This window comes from Pinus tabuliformis, chromosome 9 (genome assembly GCF_031772625.1).
Source record: "Pinus tabuliformis cultivar Carrire ecotype Pingquan chromosome 9, CPIR1, whole genome shotgun sequence".
NCBI lineage: Eukaryota > Viridiplantae > Streptophyta > Pinopsida > Pinales > Pinaceae > Pinus > Pinus tabuliformis.
This window is the reverse complement of record NC_142307.1, coordinates 1,368,085,979-1,368,104,667: the sequence shown is the minus strand read 5'-3', so window position 1 is coordinate 1,368,104,667 and position 18,689 is coordinate 1,368,085,979. Positions and strand designations below refer to the sequence as shown.

At 40.0% G+C, this 18,689-nt stretch overlaps 1 protein-coding gene across 1 annotated transcript; it reads left to right on the top strand.

Moving 5' to 3' along the window:
* The first annotated feature begins 8,282 nt into the window (after positions 1 to 8,282).
* LOC149153581 (uncharacterized) lies at positions 8,283 to 9,164 on the top strand. Its single transcript, XM_089443855.1, has 2 exons — positions 8,283 to 8,306; positions 8,793 to 9,164. The coding sequence occupies exons 1-2, from the start codon at positions 8,283 to 8,285 to the stop codon at positions 9,162 to 9,164; spliced, it is 396 nt and encodes a 131-aa protein (XP_089299981.1).
* The last annotated feature ends 9,525 nt before the right edge of the window (positions 9,165 to 18,689 follow it).

The window sequence follows — 18,689 nt, the reverse complement described above, 5'->3', positions numbered from 1 at the left end:
CAAATTCAGATGCTTCAGATGTGGGGAACTATGACATTTCGCCACTCAGTGCCCTCGGAAGAAGGGCGAGGAAGAGAAGTCTGACTCAAAGGATACTCCAACGAAAGATGACAAGGAGCATGATGATGAGGATTGCACCATGAGTGCTCATGCACCTCTAGAGAAGAGGTGGGATGATATCGAGTTGTATTAGGGAGGACTACAAGAGGGCAGGATCCTTGAGGCGCCCAAACTCTTGGATCACATACAGGTACGGTAGCTCTTAATGACAGTAGCAGAATTACGAGAGTCAGTTTGTGTGAGGGATGATGGAGCGATGGTGGCAGAGCTAGACTGCCAAAGTCTGAAGCAGTGCAATAGAGTGTTGCAACAATGCAGGAGGCACAGAGCAGGAACAACAGAAGTGCAGTAGCATCATAGGGTCAACATAGATTAGTAGCAAAGGTAGCTTTAGCATCATAGGGCATCCAGAATTACCAGCATGTTAGATTTTTGGTTGACTTTTCAGTTGCTTACTTCTCAACAACCAAGTTGCAGTGCAACAGTTAACAATGGTAGTGCTATGGGAAACATGATGCATCATATTGAGAGGGAGCTACAGTAAAGATGTAGCAGTGATAGTGGTAGTGCCATGGGAAGCAATATAGATTGGAGCAGTGCAGTGGATGAGGGGTAGCAGGCCAAGCATCAGCAGTGCAGAGGACCGATGCAGTGGATTAGTGTGATACTTCTACTAGGAAGTATTGCTAGAGCACATTCCTTGCTAAGAGGGAGTGTTGATGTTGGGTAGCATCGGATGTTCTCTCCAAAATTTTGTGGAGGGGCTAGAACACATGAGATCTCCAAGACCCAGAAATCGTTTGGTGAAATTCCACCTGGATTGTATTTGATTAAAATAATTAATATTTTTTATGGGGTTCCTGAGTCTAAACTTAGGAAAATAAAAATATTAATAAGTATTAATTAAAATATGGGTGGGAAGCTTCTAAGAGACAAGGATCAAGTCTAATTTAATCTTAGCCATTGATTATAGACTTAATCTTGGTCATTGATTCATCAAAAGGAAAAGTATAAGAGGAGGCTTGATGGTCAGTTGGAGATACACCAAGTGAGCATATTGATCAATCAATTCTAGGGCATTGTTTGCTGAGAGAATCGAACCAGTGATCTGTTTTAGTGAGAGGGGCAAAAGTAGAGATTTGGATCGAAGAGTAAGTTATGAGCCAAAGAGTACGTGGAAGAGAGGCAACTTGAGAAGGAAGACAGTGTAGAGGCCTATGTAACCTATGAGGGGCTCACGTAGAGCTGACGCAGTACAGGAGGGGCTCTTGTAGTGGCAATGCAGACTATTCATTAGTAGTCCAAGATTTTGCTAGGGAAGCAAGGTTCTGAGTTGGGAGGGATGAATGACAAACTTCACTCAGCAAATCGATCCAACAGAAGGGGTGACACAATCCTCCAGAGGCAAGACGCAGGCCCATAGAGTGATTGCGTAAGAATTACGCAGTGTTTGTCGAGAGGGTGTTAGATCCCTCATTAGACCAGTTGTGACTTGGGGAGCGAGGTAAACCCTCATATGTATTTCTTGCTGCTGTAATTTCTCTATAAGGTTAGACGGTGTGAGAGGCAACCTGTTGTACTCAGATTCTACTTTCTTAATAATACAAAACTCTCTATATGCTGCACCGATTTTCCCAGGTTGGGTTTTTCCAAGGACGTGTTGTCCAAAAATAATGGTGTCCCTTGTGTGTGTGTCTCAATTATTGCTTCAATTTATGATATGTATATCAGTGTAGATTGCAGTAGTGTTTACATCAATGTTTATGTAATTAAATAACTTGTTGAATGAAATAACAAGTAGGAGATGTTAAACCAGTCACTGCAATAGGATTTCTGTTTTAAGATTCAGAAATTTTCACAAGGAACTCCCCTCATAAGTATGTTTTTCCTTAATTTCAAAAGAATTAGGTATTTGAGTGATCTCTTGTTTTTGGGTCGTTTGGGAAATTTAGGGTTGGATGCCTTAGCCCTAGCTTAAGGTCATATGGTCCAGTGGGGGAGTGGTGGCTAAGAGCTTGGTCTGAAAGAGCTTAAGCCTTGAAGTACGAGATATTAGACTGTCAAAGTTTCAAGCTATAGGAGTGTCGGGTAAAACTTAACACAATTGCTAATGCAAACACCCTAGTAATGAAAAACCTTGATAGATTTATTGACTATTAGAGACAAAAAGTTCTGCATCCGACAAGAGATAGGATATCAAGCTATCGATCTATCAGGAAATTTGATGTTAGGCGATACATTGAGTCACCTCCATTGCAAACCTCAAATATTGATGGATCCAAAAATGTCAATAGAGAGAGAGGTGAGTCCCATCAGTTTTGTAATTAACTATCGGCTTATGGCTATTGGGGTTTCCTACTATCAAGGTCTCATGTTACTGGATGTCAACTTATCATGATGTCAACTATTGAGTGTTAGGATACCAAGTGTCATGTTTTGGACGTCGAGACATCAACAAGTTTTGGCAATGGATTTCCCTCAAAACTAGGTTATCGAGTATCGAGATGTCAGTATATTATCTATTTGGTTTTCCCCCTCGTCATTTATGGGGCTTGATAAGGTTTTGATGGCGTGGCCTATTGGCATGTCTAACGACGTAGTGAGATGTTGCATCATGGAGTTATGTGGATCAGAGTGCACAACAATGTTGAGGTGGAAAATAATGTGGTTTGGCTACGTACATGGCCCTATGAGGTGATGACAAATGGATAAGGATCACCATGTGTCAAACATGTGACAATGGTATGTATGTTGATGTGGTACTTGGAGGCCATATTTTTTAATGGGCATAACTTTGTGTCCGAAGCTCAAATCAAGATGAAATTTATATTGTTGGAAAGCTTTTGATGAGCATAAGACAATGGTGGCCTCAGGAATGAGTTTTAAGGTGATTGAAGTAAGAGGAATTTCTATAACACCATCTTCATAAATTAGCCTTTGAATTCAAGTTTGGATGCCCCATATTCTTAGTTAGGCATTAAGGGGTTAGGTATTTTATAACATGAAACACCTCTCCACAAGGCTTCAATGTACAAGGACTTTAGACACTTTTGTGTTATGTATCGTATCATATCTAGCAATGAAATGTTGGTTTTAACCATGTACTATTAATTTATATAAAAATGTTTATAAAAAATATAAAAGATGCAATGGCACACACACATTTAACATAAATATTTTACCCTGGAAACCAAAATTGGGAAAAGCAAAAATATATTTTAGTTTATTCTTTATAATGTTACAATACAATATGTATACCCTACAACATCTATAAGCCTCCAATTTATTAACCTCAAATTAGAATAAAATTGTGATTATTTAACTATAAATAATAAACCGTGGGTAAACCAACATGTGCCACAAAACTATTATAAGAAAAAAATTTGTGTTGAAAACTATAAAAAATGGACATAAAAATCTACCCTAAGACCTCCTGTGACTCCCTTGCTAAACTTAGCACAATGAATCACACATGGAGCTAGTTATGTAAGGAATATAAAATATACCCTAAATTCTCCCACTTATTCTTTCTTTTACATATAGGGGGCCACAAGAGTACATGATCAACAATATATGGTAGTAATTCCCATTGTTTCTTACACCATTAAAACTTGTCAATGCTCACAATTTTTGTTAATGAATCTGCAACATTGTTCAAAATGTCCACATTTACCAATAACACCTTGTTTTCAATCACATCTATCACAAAGTGATACTAAACATCAATATTCTTTGTCTTAGAATGATAACTTGTGTTCTTCACTTAGAATATTGTGCTCTGACATAATATTTGTAGATACTGCTTCCTTGCTAGCATGAGTAGTTGCAATGTATTCATCTTATGTAGTTGAGATTTCCACTACATAATGTCGCTAGCTCATCAAATTGATTTCTCCTCCAAATAGGTTAAACACAACTACATGTAAATCTTTTGTGATCCATATCTTTAGCCTAGCCTTCATCAACAAAGCTATGTATGTCCAACACTTCGTCCAGTCTTGATCTTCCTTGGTGGGACAATCCATAACTAGTAGTGCCACACAAATACCTAAAAACCTTTTGTACTTATTGGGACAGGGTCCCTTGGGGTAAATTTTGCAAACATTTTTGTTATTATTGTAAAGTCTCCACATTTTGAGTAGCAGAGTGTGCAGGTCGATAGCAGTCAAATGGGCTTTAGGAAGGTCAAAGCCCCTTAGTTTGTTAGGAGTTAAGTTTTTTTTATGGCTGCCCCATGGTTCGCAGACCATGGTATTGTAATAGAGAATGATATAAAAAGGAGTCATAAAGAGTCATAAGAGATATCCAATCACTCAATGTGTGAATGATCTGAGTAAGAGAAGTTTTTTGTTTTTTTTTTTTTTTTTTTTTTTTTTTTAGGCGAAGGGGAAGGCTCCTGTAGCTATGTGCATGGAGAACTTGACAAGTCTACAACTAAGTGCGCAGGCCCTTGCAGCTATATGTGCAGGGTTTAAAGAGTCTGTAATAGAAGATCTAAGCATAATAAAGGTTGTTTTGGATAATTATTTGTGTATCTGTGTATTCTTATTTACTTCTGAATTTACTATATATTTTCTTTGTTTACTGTAATTTATCATGAAACATACTTAATAGATGTGCGAAAAGGGTAGATATGTTTAATTACTTGATGTTATGAATGTTTAGAACAAGTGTGAAGAGTTTGGATCTGTTATCTATTTTTTACTGTAATTTCCAGGTTTTAAGGGTTAAGGTCCGTGAAGGTCGAAATAAAACACTAAAAGTAACATAAGCACATCACATAGTCTTTAGATGCAAAAACCTAGTTCTAGCATCCCCCAATATTGTCTTGGGTGAGACTGTAGCCTGTGCTATGCAGGTTGTTTCTGAAAGGGCCAGTAATGTAGGGTTTTGTTGGTTAGCACAACTAACTCTGAACCTGTGTCCAAGCCCCCTCAAGCCAACAAATGATTATGTTACCGGGAATGGGATCTATCTGAGAAATATGTGATGAGCCATAAGTGGATATCGACTTAGAAGGAGATCGAAAAGTGGATAGATCATAAGTTGCATGAGTTTTCAGCCCAAGAAAATAGCAACCCGCATTTGTCAAAGGAAGAGTGGTTGAATAGATACTTGTATACAGAAGAACACAAAATTTTCTTCTGCTCTTTTCCATGTGAGTTATACGAATGGTTGGCTAAATTAGAAGACGGCCAAGGTACATGGAATTTGGATAACCCTATCGCGTAGACTTCGTAGTTAGTGAGGCGCCTGGAAGGTTCAAAAAACAAGATCGCGAGGGTTGTCGATTATTGGATCGATAATATTTTGGGTGGATTCATTACTGAGTTCGTGATTGACACATATGTTAGTTATAGCGAAGCTGAACGCTAGTTTTTCAAAGGACCAAGAGGTAAGTATCTAAAGTCCCTGAAAACTTGGATTAAAATGCTATTGTGTGAGAAATAGGTTATTCCATTGAATTGATGTTTAGTCGAGACTTGACGGGAGCTACGTGAAGTGGAAATCCATTCAGAAGAAATTTAGATTTAGGTGCTGAGTACAATCCTTTGTTGGGAGCGTCTAATAGTGACGAAGAAAGTAATAGTTTGAAGATGCCTCAAGGTGTGCCTTAGATGATAAATCAGGGTATCACAGGCATACCACATCCATCCACTCCACCTCCTCCATCACCTCCACCTCACACACCTACACCTACACCTCCACATCCACCTCCACTATTCAATATGGAGAACAATATGAAGATGCCCATATTCAAGGGTCTGGGGACAAAAGACCCTAAACAATTCTGGTTCGTAGCATATGTTGTGTGGAAGTCGTAACAAATAATGGATGATGACCTGAAGAAAGTGCAGCTGGTCACAACATTGCAAGATAGAGAGTTGAGCTGGTATATTAGGTATTGTACAACTCATCTAGCTGCAATGTTGAAAGATAATGATGATGACCTGAAGAAAGCGCAACTAGTCACAACATTGAAAGATAGATTGTTGAGCTGGTCTATTAAGTATTGTACAACTCATCTAGCTGCAACGTTGAAAGATACGAAGGATGCACTCCATAATGAATTTAGAAAGCCTAAGTCTCAAGCTCAGTCTGTAACTAAGGTTAAGAGAATTAAGCATAAGGTAAATGAGTCTGCATAGGATTTCAATCAAAGGTTGAAATGTTTGCTACAACATGTTAATATGAAAATCACGGATGAAAAACACAATGATTGGTATATTTCTTCGTTATTACCCCATTTGAGATTGCCACTATCACAACAGAAGATTGGAACACAGGTTGAGGCACTAGAGATTGCTATGAAGTTGGAAGCTTCACCTATTCACGATACAAATCTAGTAGTACAACAGATTCAGTCACAATTGGCTAGCCTGCATATGGAGTTGCAGAGCTTCATAAAGGGAAAACAAGTCCAAAATGAGACCTGCATGGAAGCATGGTGTTTAAAATTCAAAGGCCATGGTCATGACAAGGATCATTTCCTGGTGTATCAAAACTATCTAGTTGGGGGAGGTCCTATCCCCATGAAGCCAGAAAATACCATTGGGACGAATACAAGCGTGGTACCAGATTCCCCAGCAATTATTTTGCAATTTCTGTAAGTTTGTAGGTCATGATGAGCGCAATTTCCAAAGTTATGAATTAATCATGGACAAGACATGAACATATAGAGTACAGATGGAGGCACGTCCTCAATAGGATCAATGCACAATTGTAGTGCTTGAAGGATTCTAGGGATGAGGAAGAGGACATGGGGGAGGAGCTAGAAGAGGTCGAGGACAGATCATTTTCTACAATTGTGGAGAACTAGGTCACTTTTCACGAGATTGTCAAAATCCAATGCACCCCTCTTATTAATATTGTTGACAAATTGATCATACCATAGAAGATTGTCCCATGCTCATCACGAATATGCAAGAAAAGAAGACCCAGAACCAACAACCTACGCATAACATTCATATGTTGAGATTAGAACCGTGCCAAGAGGGACCCAATGTTAATATTGTTACATGGAGAGGTATAGCCACCAGGGAGGATAAAGGGAAACAACCAGAGGAAAATGTATGGGTACGCAAGGTTATTGACAAGGAGACTGGATTCGATTTGAATAAATAAAAGGAAACATTTATGGAGGTGAAGAGGAGCTTTGTGGACGCTGGGGCTTCTACATCAAGGGCTTAGAGTATGTGCACAAAGAAGCTTGAAGGAGTCAGTACTGCGTAGGAAATAGATCCTTCATTATTAACATCTTTCTTACAGACCTGCATGAAGCTCCTAAGAGACCAAAAAGTAGTAGAGGGGCTACAAGGGTTGATAGATAACTGCACTGGCCATGGTAAGTCATTTCCTGAACAACGCACAATACACAAAGTAGACAAAGGTAAGAAAAGGATTGGTCGCGAGATGAGATTGAACGTCCAAATCGGAGAGTTCGAAATGGACCAGGTAATCCTTGATTTGGGATCTAATGCAAATGTTTTGCCAAAACAAACCTAGGAAAGAATGGGAAAACTAGTGCTACAATGGTCACTAATCCAACTACGATTGGTGAATCAGCAAAAGATTATTCCTATGGGGCACCTACATGGAGTAACTGTGGATATGGAAGGGGCGCGTGCCATAGCAAATTTTGAAGTGATTGAAATAGTGGACAATAGTAATCCATACCCAATGCTGCTTGGAATTGATTGGGAATTTGATATGAACACAATCATCCACCTCAAGAAGTGTAGCATGGCATTTGAGAAGAAGGAACTAAGGGTTATTGTTCCATTGGATCCGGCAGAGGGTGTGCGATATAGTAAACTAGTTCGAGATGATTATGAGGAGGACGGTATTGAGAAAATCTATAAGCTTATTGCGCGGGATGAGGATTGGATCAACCCTATGGCAAATGGGTGAATTATTTGGGAGAAGGACAACTCCTACAACTCAGATTCATAGGAGGAGCTTGAGCATTGGCAGAATAGACTGCATGAGGTATCGTCATTATGATGCAACAGGTTCACTAAGTCACTTTGATGTATATCCACTAAGGTACATAACTTACCGTATTATGATGGTTTAGAAGATGTCAATTTATTTATGGATAAATTTGAAAGGGATGTACCAGAGGAACATCAGTTCTAGACGTTAGACATCACGTTGAGAGATATGCCTACCAAATGGTGGGGTACCCATAAGAACATCTTTGCAGACTGCAAGGAATATCAATGGATGATGAAGCTGCGGTTTGGGTATGTCAATACCCACATTGCAGAGAAATATATAGGAAAAGATGATTTGCGCAAGCATATAGCTCGATGGACAAAAGCATGGGAAAAGAACCACAACCAAAATGGGTTCACATTTTCTGTCATACTTTGGATACTATCCTAATGAATTGGTATCTACAGACAGATTTCTGACACAAAACCACAGAGTTGGATGTTCTGAAGGAAAGTTTTTTGTTAAACTTTAGTTTTGATAGATTTGAGTGTATTGATGAAGCGTTATAGGAGATCAAAGCTGCAATATTCAAAATGCCTAAAGAACCTATTAAATGGGTTCAACCAGATTGGAGTACGCAGTTATGGCATGCTATGGAATGCTACAATGTGACCACAGAAGAAGGTGAGGAAGATCCTAGGAACATCAATATTCCTGATTCCGAAGGACAACATGAAGTCGCGGGGCCTAAAGTGAAAGTCCCTAACATCTCAAAGCCACTAAAAACTAAGCAGGTGAATATTGGGTGGGAAGCGCAGCCAAAGTTCACAAATATAAGTGATTATTGGGATGAGAACACAGTGGACAAAGTCGCGGAGTTATTACGAGAGTATCAAGACTTTTTTCCTACAAAGTTCTCTGATCTAAAGGGAATAGTAGGTGACCTAGCTGCCATGAAGATCACTCTGAAGCTAGATGCAAAGCGAGTGAAGAGTCACCCATATCAGTTGAATCCTAAGTACAAGGAAAAATTGCGCAAAGAATTGGATAATATGCTTGCATCCAGGATTATTGAGCCTATCGAGGAATCAGACTGGGTTAATCCTATGGTGGTTCAGGAAAATAAGATGAAGGGTGAAATTTGGATTTGCGTAGATTTAAGTTGAATGACACTTGTGTCCATCCATTTCCTACACCATTCACAGATGAAGTATTGGAGAATGTTGGAGGTCAGGAAGCCTATTCATTTACCGATGGGTTCTCAAGGTATCATCGGATCAAGATCGCGCTAGAGGATCGGAGTAAGACTACCTTTGCTACTGAATGGGGTTATTTTTAGTATACATTTATTCCCTTTGGACTTAAGAATGCCCCTACAATCTTTTCTAGGGTGGTAGTCGTGACTTTCAAAGAATTTATTCATAAGTTTTTGGAGGTTTACTTTGATGATTAGACAATGTTTAGGTTAGTAAAAAAGCATGTTTCCAATATTTTCCTCATGCTGGATACTTGTCAAAAGTATTAGATATCCCTTACTCTGAAAAAGTACATATTTTGTGTGCCATATGGGATACTCTTGGGCCATGTTGTCTCTAAGCAGGGGTTAATGGTAGAACTTGCCAAAATTGCAGTGATTATCAATTTGGAGCCTCCGATGAATGTCAAATAGTTGTGTGCGACATGGGCCATATAGGATACTATAGGAAGTTCATAAAAGCATATGTGTAGATCACTACGCCCATGGAGAGATTACTGAAGAAGGATGTGACATTTTGTTGGGATGATGATTGCCAGAAGAGTTTGGATGTATTAAAGGAAAAAATGGTCACAACGCCTATTCTAGTGTTCCCTGATTGGAAGAAGGAATTCCACGTACATGTAGATGCATCCTACATAGCATTAGGAGTTGTGCTAACCCAACCAAGCACAAGTGATATTGACCACCTGATAGCATTTGCAAGTAGGAAGTTGTCGAAGGCAGAAAAGAATTATTCAACTACGGAGCGCGAAGGATTGGCAATGGTGTATGCACTCCAAAAGTTCAGGCACTATTTGTTGGGTGTGCACTTCAAAATGTACACAGACCATTCCACTTTGAAGTACCTAGTCAACAAGCCTGTGTTGGGGGGGGGGATTTGTAGATGGTTGCTGCTCTTTCAAGAATATGACTTTGAAGTAGTTGTGAAGCCAGGGTGATTAAATGCTAGACCAGATCACCTCTCGCGGATTGAGAATGGTGATGAGCCTACAAATATGGATGAAGGATTGCCTGATGCACATCTCTTTTCTATTCACGTAGCAAATGAACACTTTGCAGACATAATCCAGTTATTGTCTATGGGTACAACTCTGAAAGGGTATAAAATGCAGCAGAAGAAAGAATTGGTGGTCAGGGCTGTAGATTTTTCTGTTATTGTAGGGCACTTATATAAAATGGGATTGGATGAAGTGTTGAATGGGTATGTCCCATATTATGAAAGGCAAATTTTCCTTGTTGAAGGGCATGGAGGAGGTGCGGGAAGACATTATGCGGGAAGAGTAGCTGCACAGAAGATCCTACAAGTAGGACTATGGTGGCTGACTGCGCAATAGGATTCCAAGGATTATTGTAGGGCATGTGATGTCTATCAAAGAATGAGGAGGCCATTGCGAAGGGATGAATTTCTGTTGAACCCACAAGTGTCATTATAGGCATTCGATAAGTGGGCAATAGACTTCATGGGGCCAATTCATCCAATAGGAAAGAAGACAAGAGCAAGATACATCATTACAATGATCAAATACTTGCACAGATGGGTTGAGGCGCAACCTATGAAGGATTGTAGCGTGGCCACAACTGTGAAGTTCATTTTTTAATACATTTTGTCTCGGTTTGGTTGCCCTAAAATTTTGATGAGCAATAGGGGTTCGCACTTCTTGAATGAAACCATTGCTGCCTTGCTTGAAGAGTTCCAGATGTATCATCAAAAAAGTACGTTGTATCATCCTCAAGCGAACGAAATAATGGAAGCCTTTAACAAAATCCTGGAGAATGCTTTAACAAATATTTGTAATGAAAATCAGAATGATTGGGATGTGTGCATACCAGTTATTCTATGGGCGTATAGAACTACCTATAAAAAGTTGACTGGACAGACACTATTTAGATTGGTTTATGGACAAGAAGTTGTGATGCCGATGGAGTACATAGTGCCAAGTTTGTGGATTGTTGTAGTAATAGAGATGCCCGATCAGGATACCATGTAAGAATGCCTTGCGTAGATAGTTGAGTTGAAAGAAGATTACTTCTTTGTCGGTTTTCATCAGCAGGTGCAGAAGGATCGCAAAAAGCCATGGCATGATCACCACATTAAGCAACACACCTTTAAGAGTGGAGATTTAATATTTTTGTATGATAGTAAGTTCACGAAATTCCCAGGAAAGTTCCAGATGCATTGGTTGGGGCCATATATCGTCAAAGAGATTATGGATGGAGGTGCAGTTCAGCTCATGAAGCTGAATGGAGAATTGTTTCCAGGAAAGGTCAATGGGAGCTAGTTAAAATTGTATAGGGGTGATCCCACCCCTGCGCAATGACTATATGGATGTGAGATAATCTTAGTTCTCATGGAAGTTGCAAGGAAGTGCGGGACTATAAACTACGCTGCCAAAAGGAGATTTTGGTGAAGTGAATGGGTTGTGCGACGAATCGAGGGAAGGCACCAAGGAAAGCTGCGATGAAGGAGTTGCACTAGACTAGTGGGTCCCGCATAGCCTGGCCAAAAAGTGACCATTGGAAGCACTGTAGATGATTGGATGGCGATTTTTCCGTTAAAGGGAGCGGGGGGAGAGCATTTAAGGAGCATATCTTTGGAAATCTGCCGCCAAAAGCGCATTAATGACAAGGATTTGGAGGGAATGAATGGATTTAAATTCAAATTAGGCTATAAAGACAACATCCCGCTCGACACTTGAACACATTCCTTCTTGAGAAATTTCCTTCAGCTTTTGCGCTTTAGTTTGCACCAAGATATTTTTTGTATGTATGTAGAAGATTCGAAACTAATTCAAGAGAAGATTTCACAGTAAGGATTCAGGAATTTAACTGATTTCTAACACGAAATATTCCTGGAGAGAATGATTGCAACCCAACCTGAGTCGGCCCAACCTATGCCTATAAATTTTCCTACCACAATGCCTAGGTCGCTGAGACCTAAACCATCTGCTTCCGCAGCCGGAGAAAAGAAGCAGAAGAAGCCCCAACAAGCGTCAGCGTGGAAATCACCGCGCAAGAATCTAACAAAGGTTATAAAAAAATGGAAGATGGATAGAACCGAGTAGCCGATGGAACCCATGGACTCAAACAATGAAGAGCTCACCATGGGGATTGAAGAAATTGATGCAGATGAAGTCGTGCCAATTACTCAGCTATCGCCTTATATACCACCGAGGAAATTCACCGCCAAGGTTACTAAAGACCCAAATTCAGTGAAATTCATGGTCTCCACACCATTGTTGCCGAAGAATGTACCTTTTGAGGGAAATCTGCTGGCCTGAATACCGTACTTAAATATGGAGGACTAGGACCTGGGGGATCACACAAAGTTCCTGTAGCTGGAACCGAGCAAGTACCTGAAGAAGGTATACTACAAGGAGTTTGATGTTACATGGCTCGAACCAATGAAGTGGGTGGCCAGAGTGTTACACAACATTTTGTCACTGTCCCTGTACTCCCTATCCATGATCTTGGAGGACCTATACAGTGAATCCAACATACATTCCCATCATGAAGAAACTCCTAGTATGTCTCTCTTCATGAGCAAAATAATTCCCCTTTGCATCGTTTCCCAAGAACCTTCCTTTTACCCTAGTTTACAAGATCGATGCTACTGACCAGTTTCCTCCTCGCGCCAATTTGCAGAGATTAAAATTAGAACTAGCACCGTATAGAGCGACTGAGCCCTTTTCCAGTCACGTTGATCCTATATTGGCAAGTTTTTTAAATATGGAGTCGAAACTTCCAGGTCTAGAAGCTTCATAACGGAAGTGTGGTAGATGGTTGGGTTGGATGGAGCTGAAGAAATCAGTTTGAGCTTGTTTCCCATATTAGGATGGAACAAACCCAAGAGATAAGACCTTCTCCTATGATGAGAGGAACCATCTCCCCTTTATCCAAGCTATATAAACCACTCTTTTCCCAAGATTAACTAGTTTTGGAGTGAGATTAAATGAGCAACAAGACATCTATAGCTTATAGCTTTCTAGTGTATGTTTGAGGGAGAATAGTGTGTTTGGTTTGGTTTGAGACTAAAGGGAAGAGGCCTTAAAACTTCCATTGTTGGGGCTATCCATGAGATGCTAGCAGAAGTGTGGGAACTTGGATATGTCAGAGGAGACCAACAACGTCAAGGCATTGGTTGTAATCTCTTTCTGAATTTATATGAATACAACTATTGATTGATTTCCTACATGAAGTGTTATCTTACATCTTTATGGATTAATGTTCCTTGACCTGTTAAGTAGGTTGAATACAATATTGTATGCTATCATGTTTGTTGTTGTTGTTTGTTTGCTTGTTTCAGGTATTTGAAGGAAGGAAATGAAAGATAGTTGGAGTAAGGAAGCAAGATCATCACCAAGCGGAATAGCGTTCTAAGAGGTAGGCCCTCTTATTTGATTCTAGCTTAAGGAGATTTTCCATATATTATTTGTTTGTGGCTAGACCCTCTCTTTCGGGCTAGAGGAATTGTTTGTTTCCACGCTGAGAATTTGCTTGCACCACAAATTGGCGACCACAGTGGGAGCCAATCCTTCTATTTGATCGATTGTCATTTTATGGTTTTGTGAGAACTTTTATAGTATCACCATTTCCCTTTAGTGTTCTCTGCTTTGCCTGGTTTACTACTCTGAGCCTGAAATTTACAGTGGCAAGTCTAGTTTTAGCCTTTGAAAATTTTTATTTTTTTCCTTGAATCTTCGGTCAGTGCATTTATTTTTCTAATAGTCACACCGATCAGCGCGAGTTTCTCAAAAACAGTCATGCTGACCCCCTTCTAGCGCTTGTTGTTAGTTAGGCAGTTGTGCCGATTCCCATAGGTGAAGATCAGGGTTTCCCCTTGATCATAACCAATGTGTCTTGCCCTTCTGATTTCTGTCTCTTAGCTTGTTTTGACTGTGTTCTCCCTAGATGGAAAGCTCTTTTAGCTTGGTTTATATGCTTGTTTGGTTTGCATTTTCTTCACTTGGTTTCTTGAGTTCTTGGATGGTTTGTAACCCTAGGGCGTCTAGGTCATCATCCATTCACCTGTTTGTGTGCTCAGCAATTCAAGTCAATAGTCAAGTTGCTCCTTGCATTTCGTTTGTTAGTCCTTTTATTGCTTTGATTTAAATTTAACAAGTTTGAAAAGTTTCATTTGTTGATTGAGTGTCTCTTTTCAGGCATAGATCACATTTCTCATCCTTTTTTTGGTTGAGTCTTTGCATCATTTGTTTGGAAGGAATTCTCTTCTGTGCTTTGCATTTGCTTGAGGTTGATTGTATTGGAAATTTTTCATTGAAGTGTTTGTGAAAGATTCGTTTTCCCATTTCATTGAAGAATACATAACTATAGTTTGCTGAATCAATATGTTACAAAAAACAATAGTGTCAATGGTGCACTTCATAGTTTTCATAACCCATGATCAGCGCAATTCCATGCTCGGAAATTGCGTCGACCGAGGGCAATTTTTTTTGCTAAAACCCTCTCAATAAATCCAACAAATGGTTAAAAATAGGTAAAAAAAAGCATGAAAATGGAGCTAAAGGTCTTGGCTCTTACCTACAACTGACGGATCGTCGAATGGCCTCCCGGATCTCCCGCAATCTGCTCCTAAAAATCTAGGGCACAAATGAGTGAAAAGTTCTTCACACAAAGGTAAAATGGTAAAATGGTAAAAAATAATTACTTTTTCCTCCTTTTATTCATTTTTCATGAAATATTAGGGTTTTTAAAGTATTTTTGACCTATTTTTGCCTCAAAAACTGGATAATGCATTTACCTTTTGTGCAGCAACAGGTGACAGATTGTTGATGGTGGTATTGGAGTCACCGTTAAGCTCTTTTCTGGACTCATAAAACTCAAATGAAGAGATCACTGAGTATTTTTCCCTTTTTTGACTCGTAAAAGAGAATAAAAATGGGGGGGTCCACTTTCAAGCTCTTTTCCGACTCTTTAAACTCAAAAAGATTGCCAAGCTCTTATTCTTTTGAACTCGTTAAAGGCTGTGAAACATCGTTTACCTAGTATACATTTACCCCTTTTTCGGGTTGGGATAAGCTTTATATGAAAAAGGTACTGAAATAGTCAAGCGGTTCTCTCAAGTATCGTTTCCTACCTTTTCGGGCTCGAGAGACACAAATGTATGAAAAGGGACCATGTGGAGTTTTCTTTTCCATGTCTTTTTCAAATTCTCTAAACATGAAAAAGATATCGAGTTACACCTTTGTCAGAATCATTAAAATTTTAAACGACATTGGATTCATCATCATGAAGGACATGAGATTCTCCTTCCCAGGGCTCATTAAACTTACTAGGTCAGATTCGTCCAAAGGATGAACTTACAGTGCAAGCATATGTTATCCCCTTCAAGCTTGCGATAAAAAATAATTGGGGTAACCGCCAGAAATGGTGGGGGAAAATTGGAAATCCTATCATTTGTGTCGACAACACACTCTTGAACATGACACTTTCTGCTTTGTGTCGGGTTGGGATATCCTCCTTTTCATCATTGACCTTCTTGGGTTGGCCCGTTCATTTTTTCCTTCCATTTGATCTATGCCACGTCATCATGACTACCGATCCTATGGATCCAAAAGCTGCCAAACTCTAGAGTCATGTCGCCGATATGTTCAAGAGTTAGTCCTTCTGTAGTTACACTTACTCTTGATTCTCTGTATCATCTGAAATCATTTGCATCCCTTTGTCTTGTGTCGATGATGTGGGATACATCATGGCCCTCCTTCGACACAGTCACTTCCTGTCGACTTCAACTCATTATCCAGGAAGCTGGCTGAGAGACTCCCTTCCAGTACCTTAGAGCTTGCATGCCCTAATGGCAAGTTCTTCGCACTCGATGACAAGTTCACATCATTGAATTTCAATCGGGTGATTTCACGGGTGTTCGACTTCAGTTCCTTTATTCACATTCCATGAACTGTGCTGCTAGTACCTTGAGAGCCATTGTCATTATTGGTGGTTTCTCTCGTGCTTGTTAATGGTTCACATCATTGACCGGTAATCAAGCGACTTTCTAGCATGTTCAACTTCAACACATTCATTCACATGTTAGGATTTGTACTTTGATCGGGTCGTTTGGAGCGCAAGACCCTAGGCTCAAATTACACCAGTCTAGGTTGTGAGGCGATGTGACATGATCATGTTAATATACATGTCTCTTTCAGATGGATGGTTACATCCATACCACGATTCATGTATCATTTGTCAAAGCTGTCAGTGATGTATATGTATCTATGCTTGCTTGTAGGTTTTCTGACGATGGACTCTTGCTCCCCGCATCCACTTGTAAAGAATTTCACCCCTCACTCTAGTGTGGCCTTCATGCTTTAGGGGACGTACGTTACAAAACATTTTGTCACTGTCCCTGTACTCCCCATCCACGGTCCTAGAGGACCTCTACAGTGAACCCTACATGCTTTCCCATCATGAAGAAACTCCTAGTATGTCCCTCTTCATGAGAAAAATAATTCCCCTTTGCACCATTTCCCAAGAATCTTCCTTTTACCCCAGTATACAAGACCGGTGCTACTGACCAATTTCTTCCTCGCACCGGTTTGCAGAGATTAAAACTAGAACTAGCACCATATGGAGCGACTGAGCCATTTTCCAATCATGTCGATCCTATTTTGGCAAGTTTTTTAAATATGGAGTCAAAGCTTCCAGGTCTAGAAGCTTCGTAACAGAAGTCTGGTAGATGGTTGGGCTGGATGGAGTTGAAGTACTCAGTTTGGGCTCCTTTCCCCTATTAGGATGGAATAAACCCAAGAGATAAGACCTTCTCCCATGATGAGAGGAACCATCTCCCCTCTAACTAAGCTATATAAACCTCTCTTTTCCCAAGCTAAACTAGTTTTGGAGTGAGTTTGAATGATCAGCAAGACATCTATCGCTTGTAGCTTTCTAGAGTATGTTTAAGGGAGAATAGTGTGTTTGGTTTGGTTTGAGACTAAAGGGAAGAGGCCTTCAAACTTCCATTGTTAGGGCTATCTATGAGATGCTAGCAGAAGTGTCGAAACCCGGATACGTCGAAGGAGACCAGCAACATCAAGGCATTGGTTGTAATCTCTTTCTGAATTTATATGAATACAACTACTGATTTATTTCCTACATGAAGTGTTATCTTACATCTTTATGGTTTATTGTTCCTTCACCTGTTAAGTAGGCTAAACATAATATTGTATGCTATCATGTTTGTTGTTGTTGTTTGTTTGCTTGTTTTAGGTATTCGAAGGAAGGAAATGAAAGATAGTTAGCGTAAGGAAGCAAGATCATCACCAAGCGAAATAACATTCTAAGAGGTAGGCCCTATTATTTGATTCTAGATTAAGGAGATTTTCCATAGATTGTTTGTTTGTGGCTAGGCTCGCTCTCTTGAGCTAGAGGAATTGTTTGTGTCCGCACTGAGAATTTACCTACACCACACAGAGTTGAGTGCATGGGGCTACTCAATATGATGTGGGTGTCATATTTCAACCACAACGCCATTAACACAATTTGTGTGCATCAATTATTGATGTTGGTTCATGATGGGTGCCTTTGGTTGGGAGGGCCCATCCCAATCACTGATATGTTAATCCACCAGATAACACTCTTGCCGTATCAAGGAGTAGACCCTGCGAATGCTTTCATAGGAAAATCGCAGGAGAAGAATATGGTCGATCAGATGAAGAGTGACTTCAAGCTAGTGATGAAGTCATGTGACTATGTAATTAGTTCCATATCAGATGGCGCGGTGCAATTCGCTGCACAAATACTGGCTGAAAAGATCATGAGGAAGTGTCACATTGATAAAGTGTTGGCACCAGTAGTATATCTAGCTACACAATGCGCTAAAGGAGTCAAGTATAAATGGGCTAAGTATTTATGCCATGAATTTTTGGAAGATTGTCATGAAGCCCAGGTCAATTGCAAGGTGTTCCACTATGCATGGTTAGTTTTGTTGATCGCGCTGGTGGCATGGAGGATGCTAGAGGAAAGCCAGTTCCCGCAGCATGATCTAGACTTATGCGAGGCCACCAAATTCGCCTCATTGTGGGTGAAAAAGGACACTGAGAACTTAATGGAGACGAAGATATTTTGGGTTCTGTTTGAATCGGAGTTGACAGATGGTGATTAACCAATGGCCAAGGTTATCACCAATCTTGCATGCCTAGTATGCGAATGTTGTTGATTTCAAGGTAGATTTTCATAATTTGTGTATCTAGGTAAAGAAAGATGCCATAGGCATATGGCATAAGTTTCCATACTTGGTTGCCGAAGATGGCATTATGGGGGTCGTCAGTAAATGGTCGAGCGACTGGCTCACACCATCTTATATAGGCGGAGGTACCATTAAGGTTGTCAAAGGAGAAGCAGATAAAACCATAACTATGAAAGCAGCAGTAAGAAAGAAGAAGAAGGAAGCATAGAAGGCTTTTGCGAAAGAAACGACAATGGA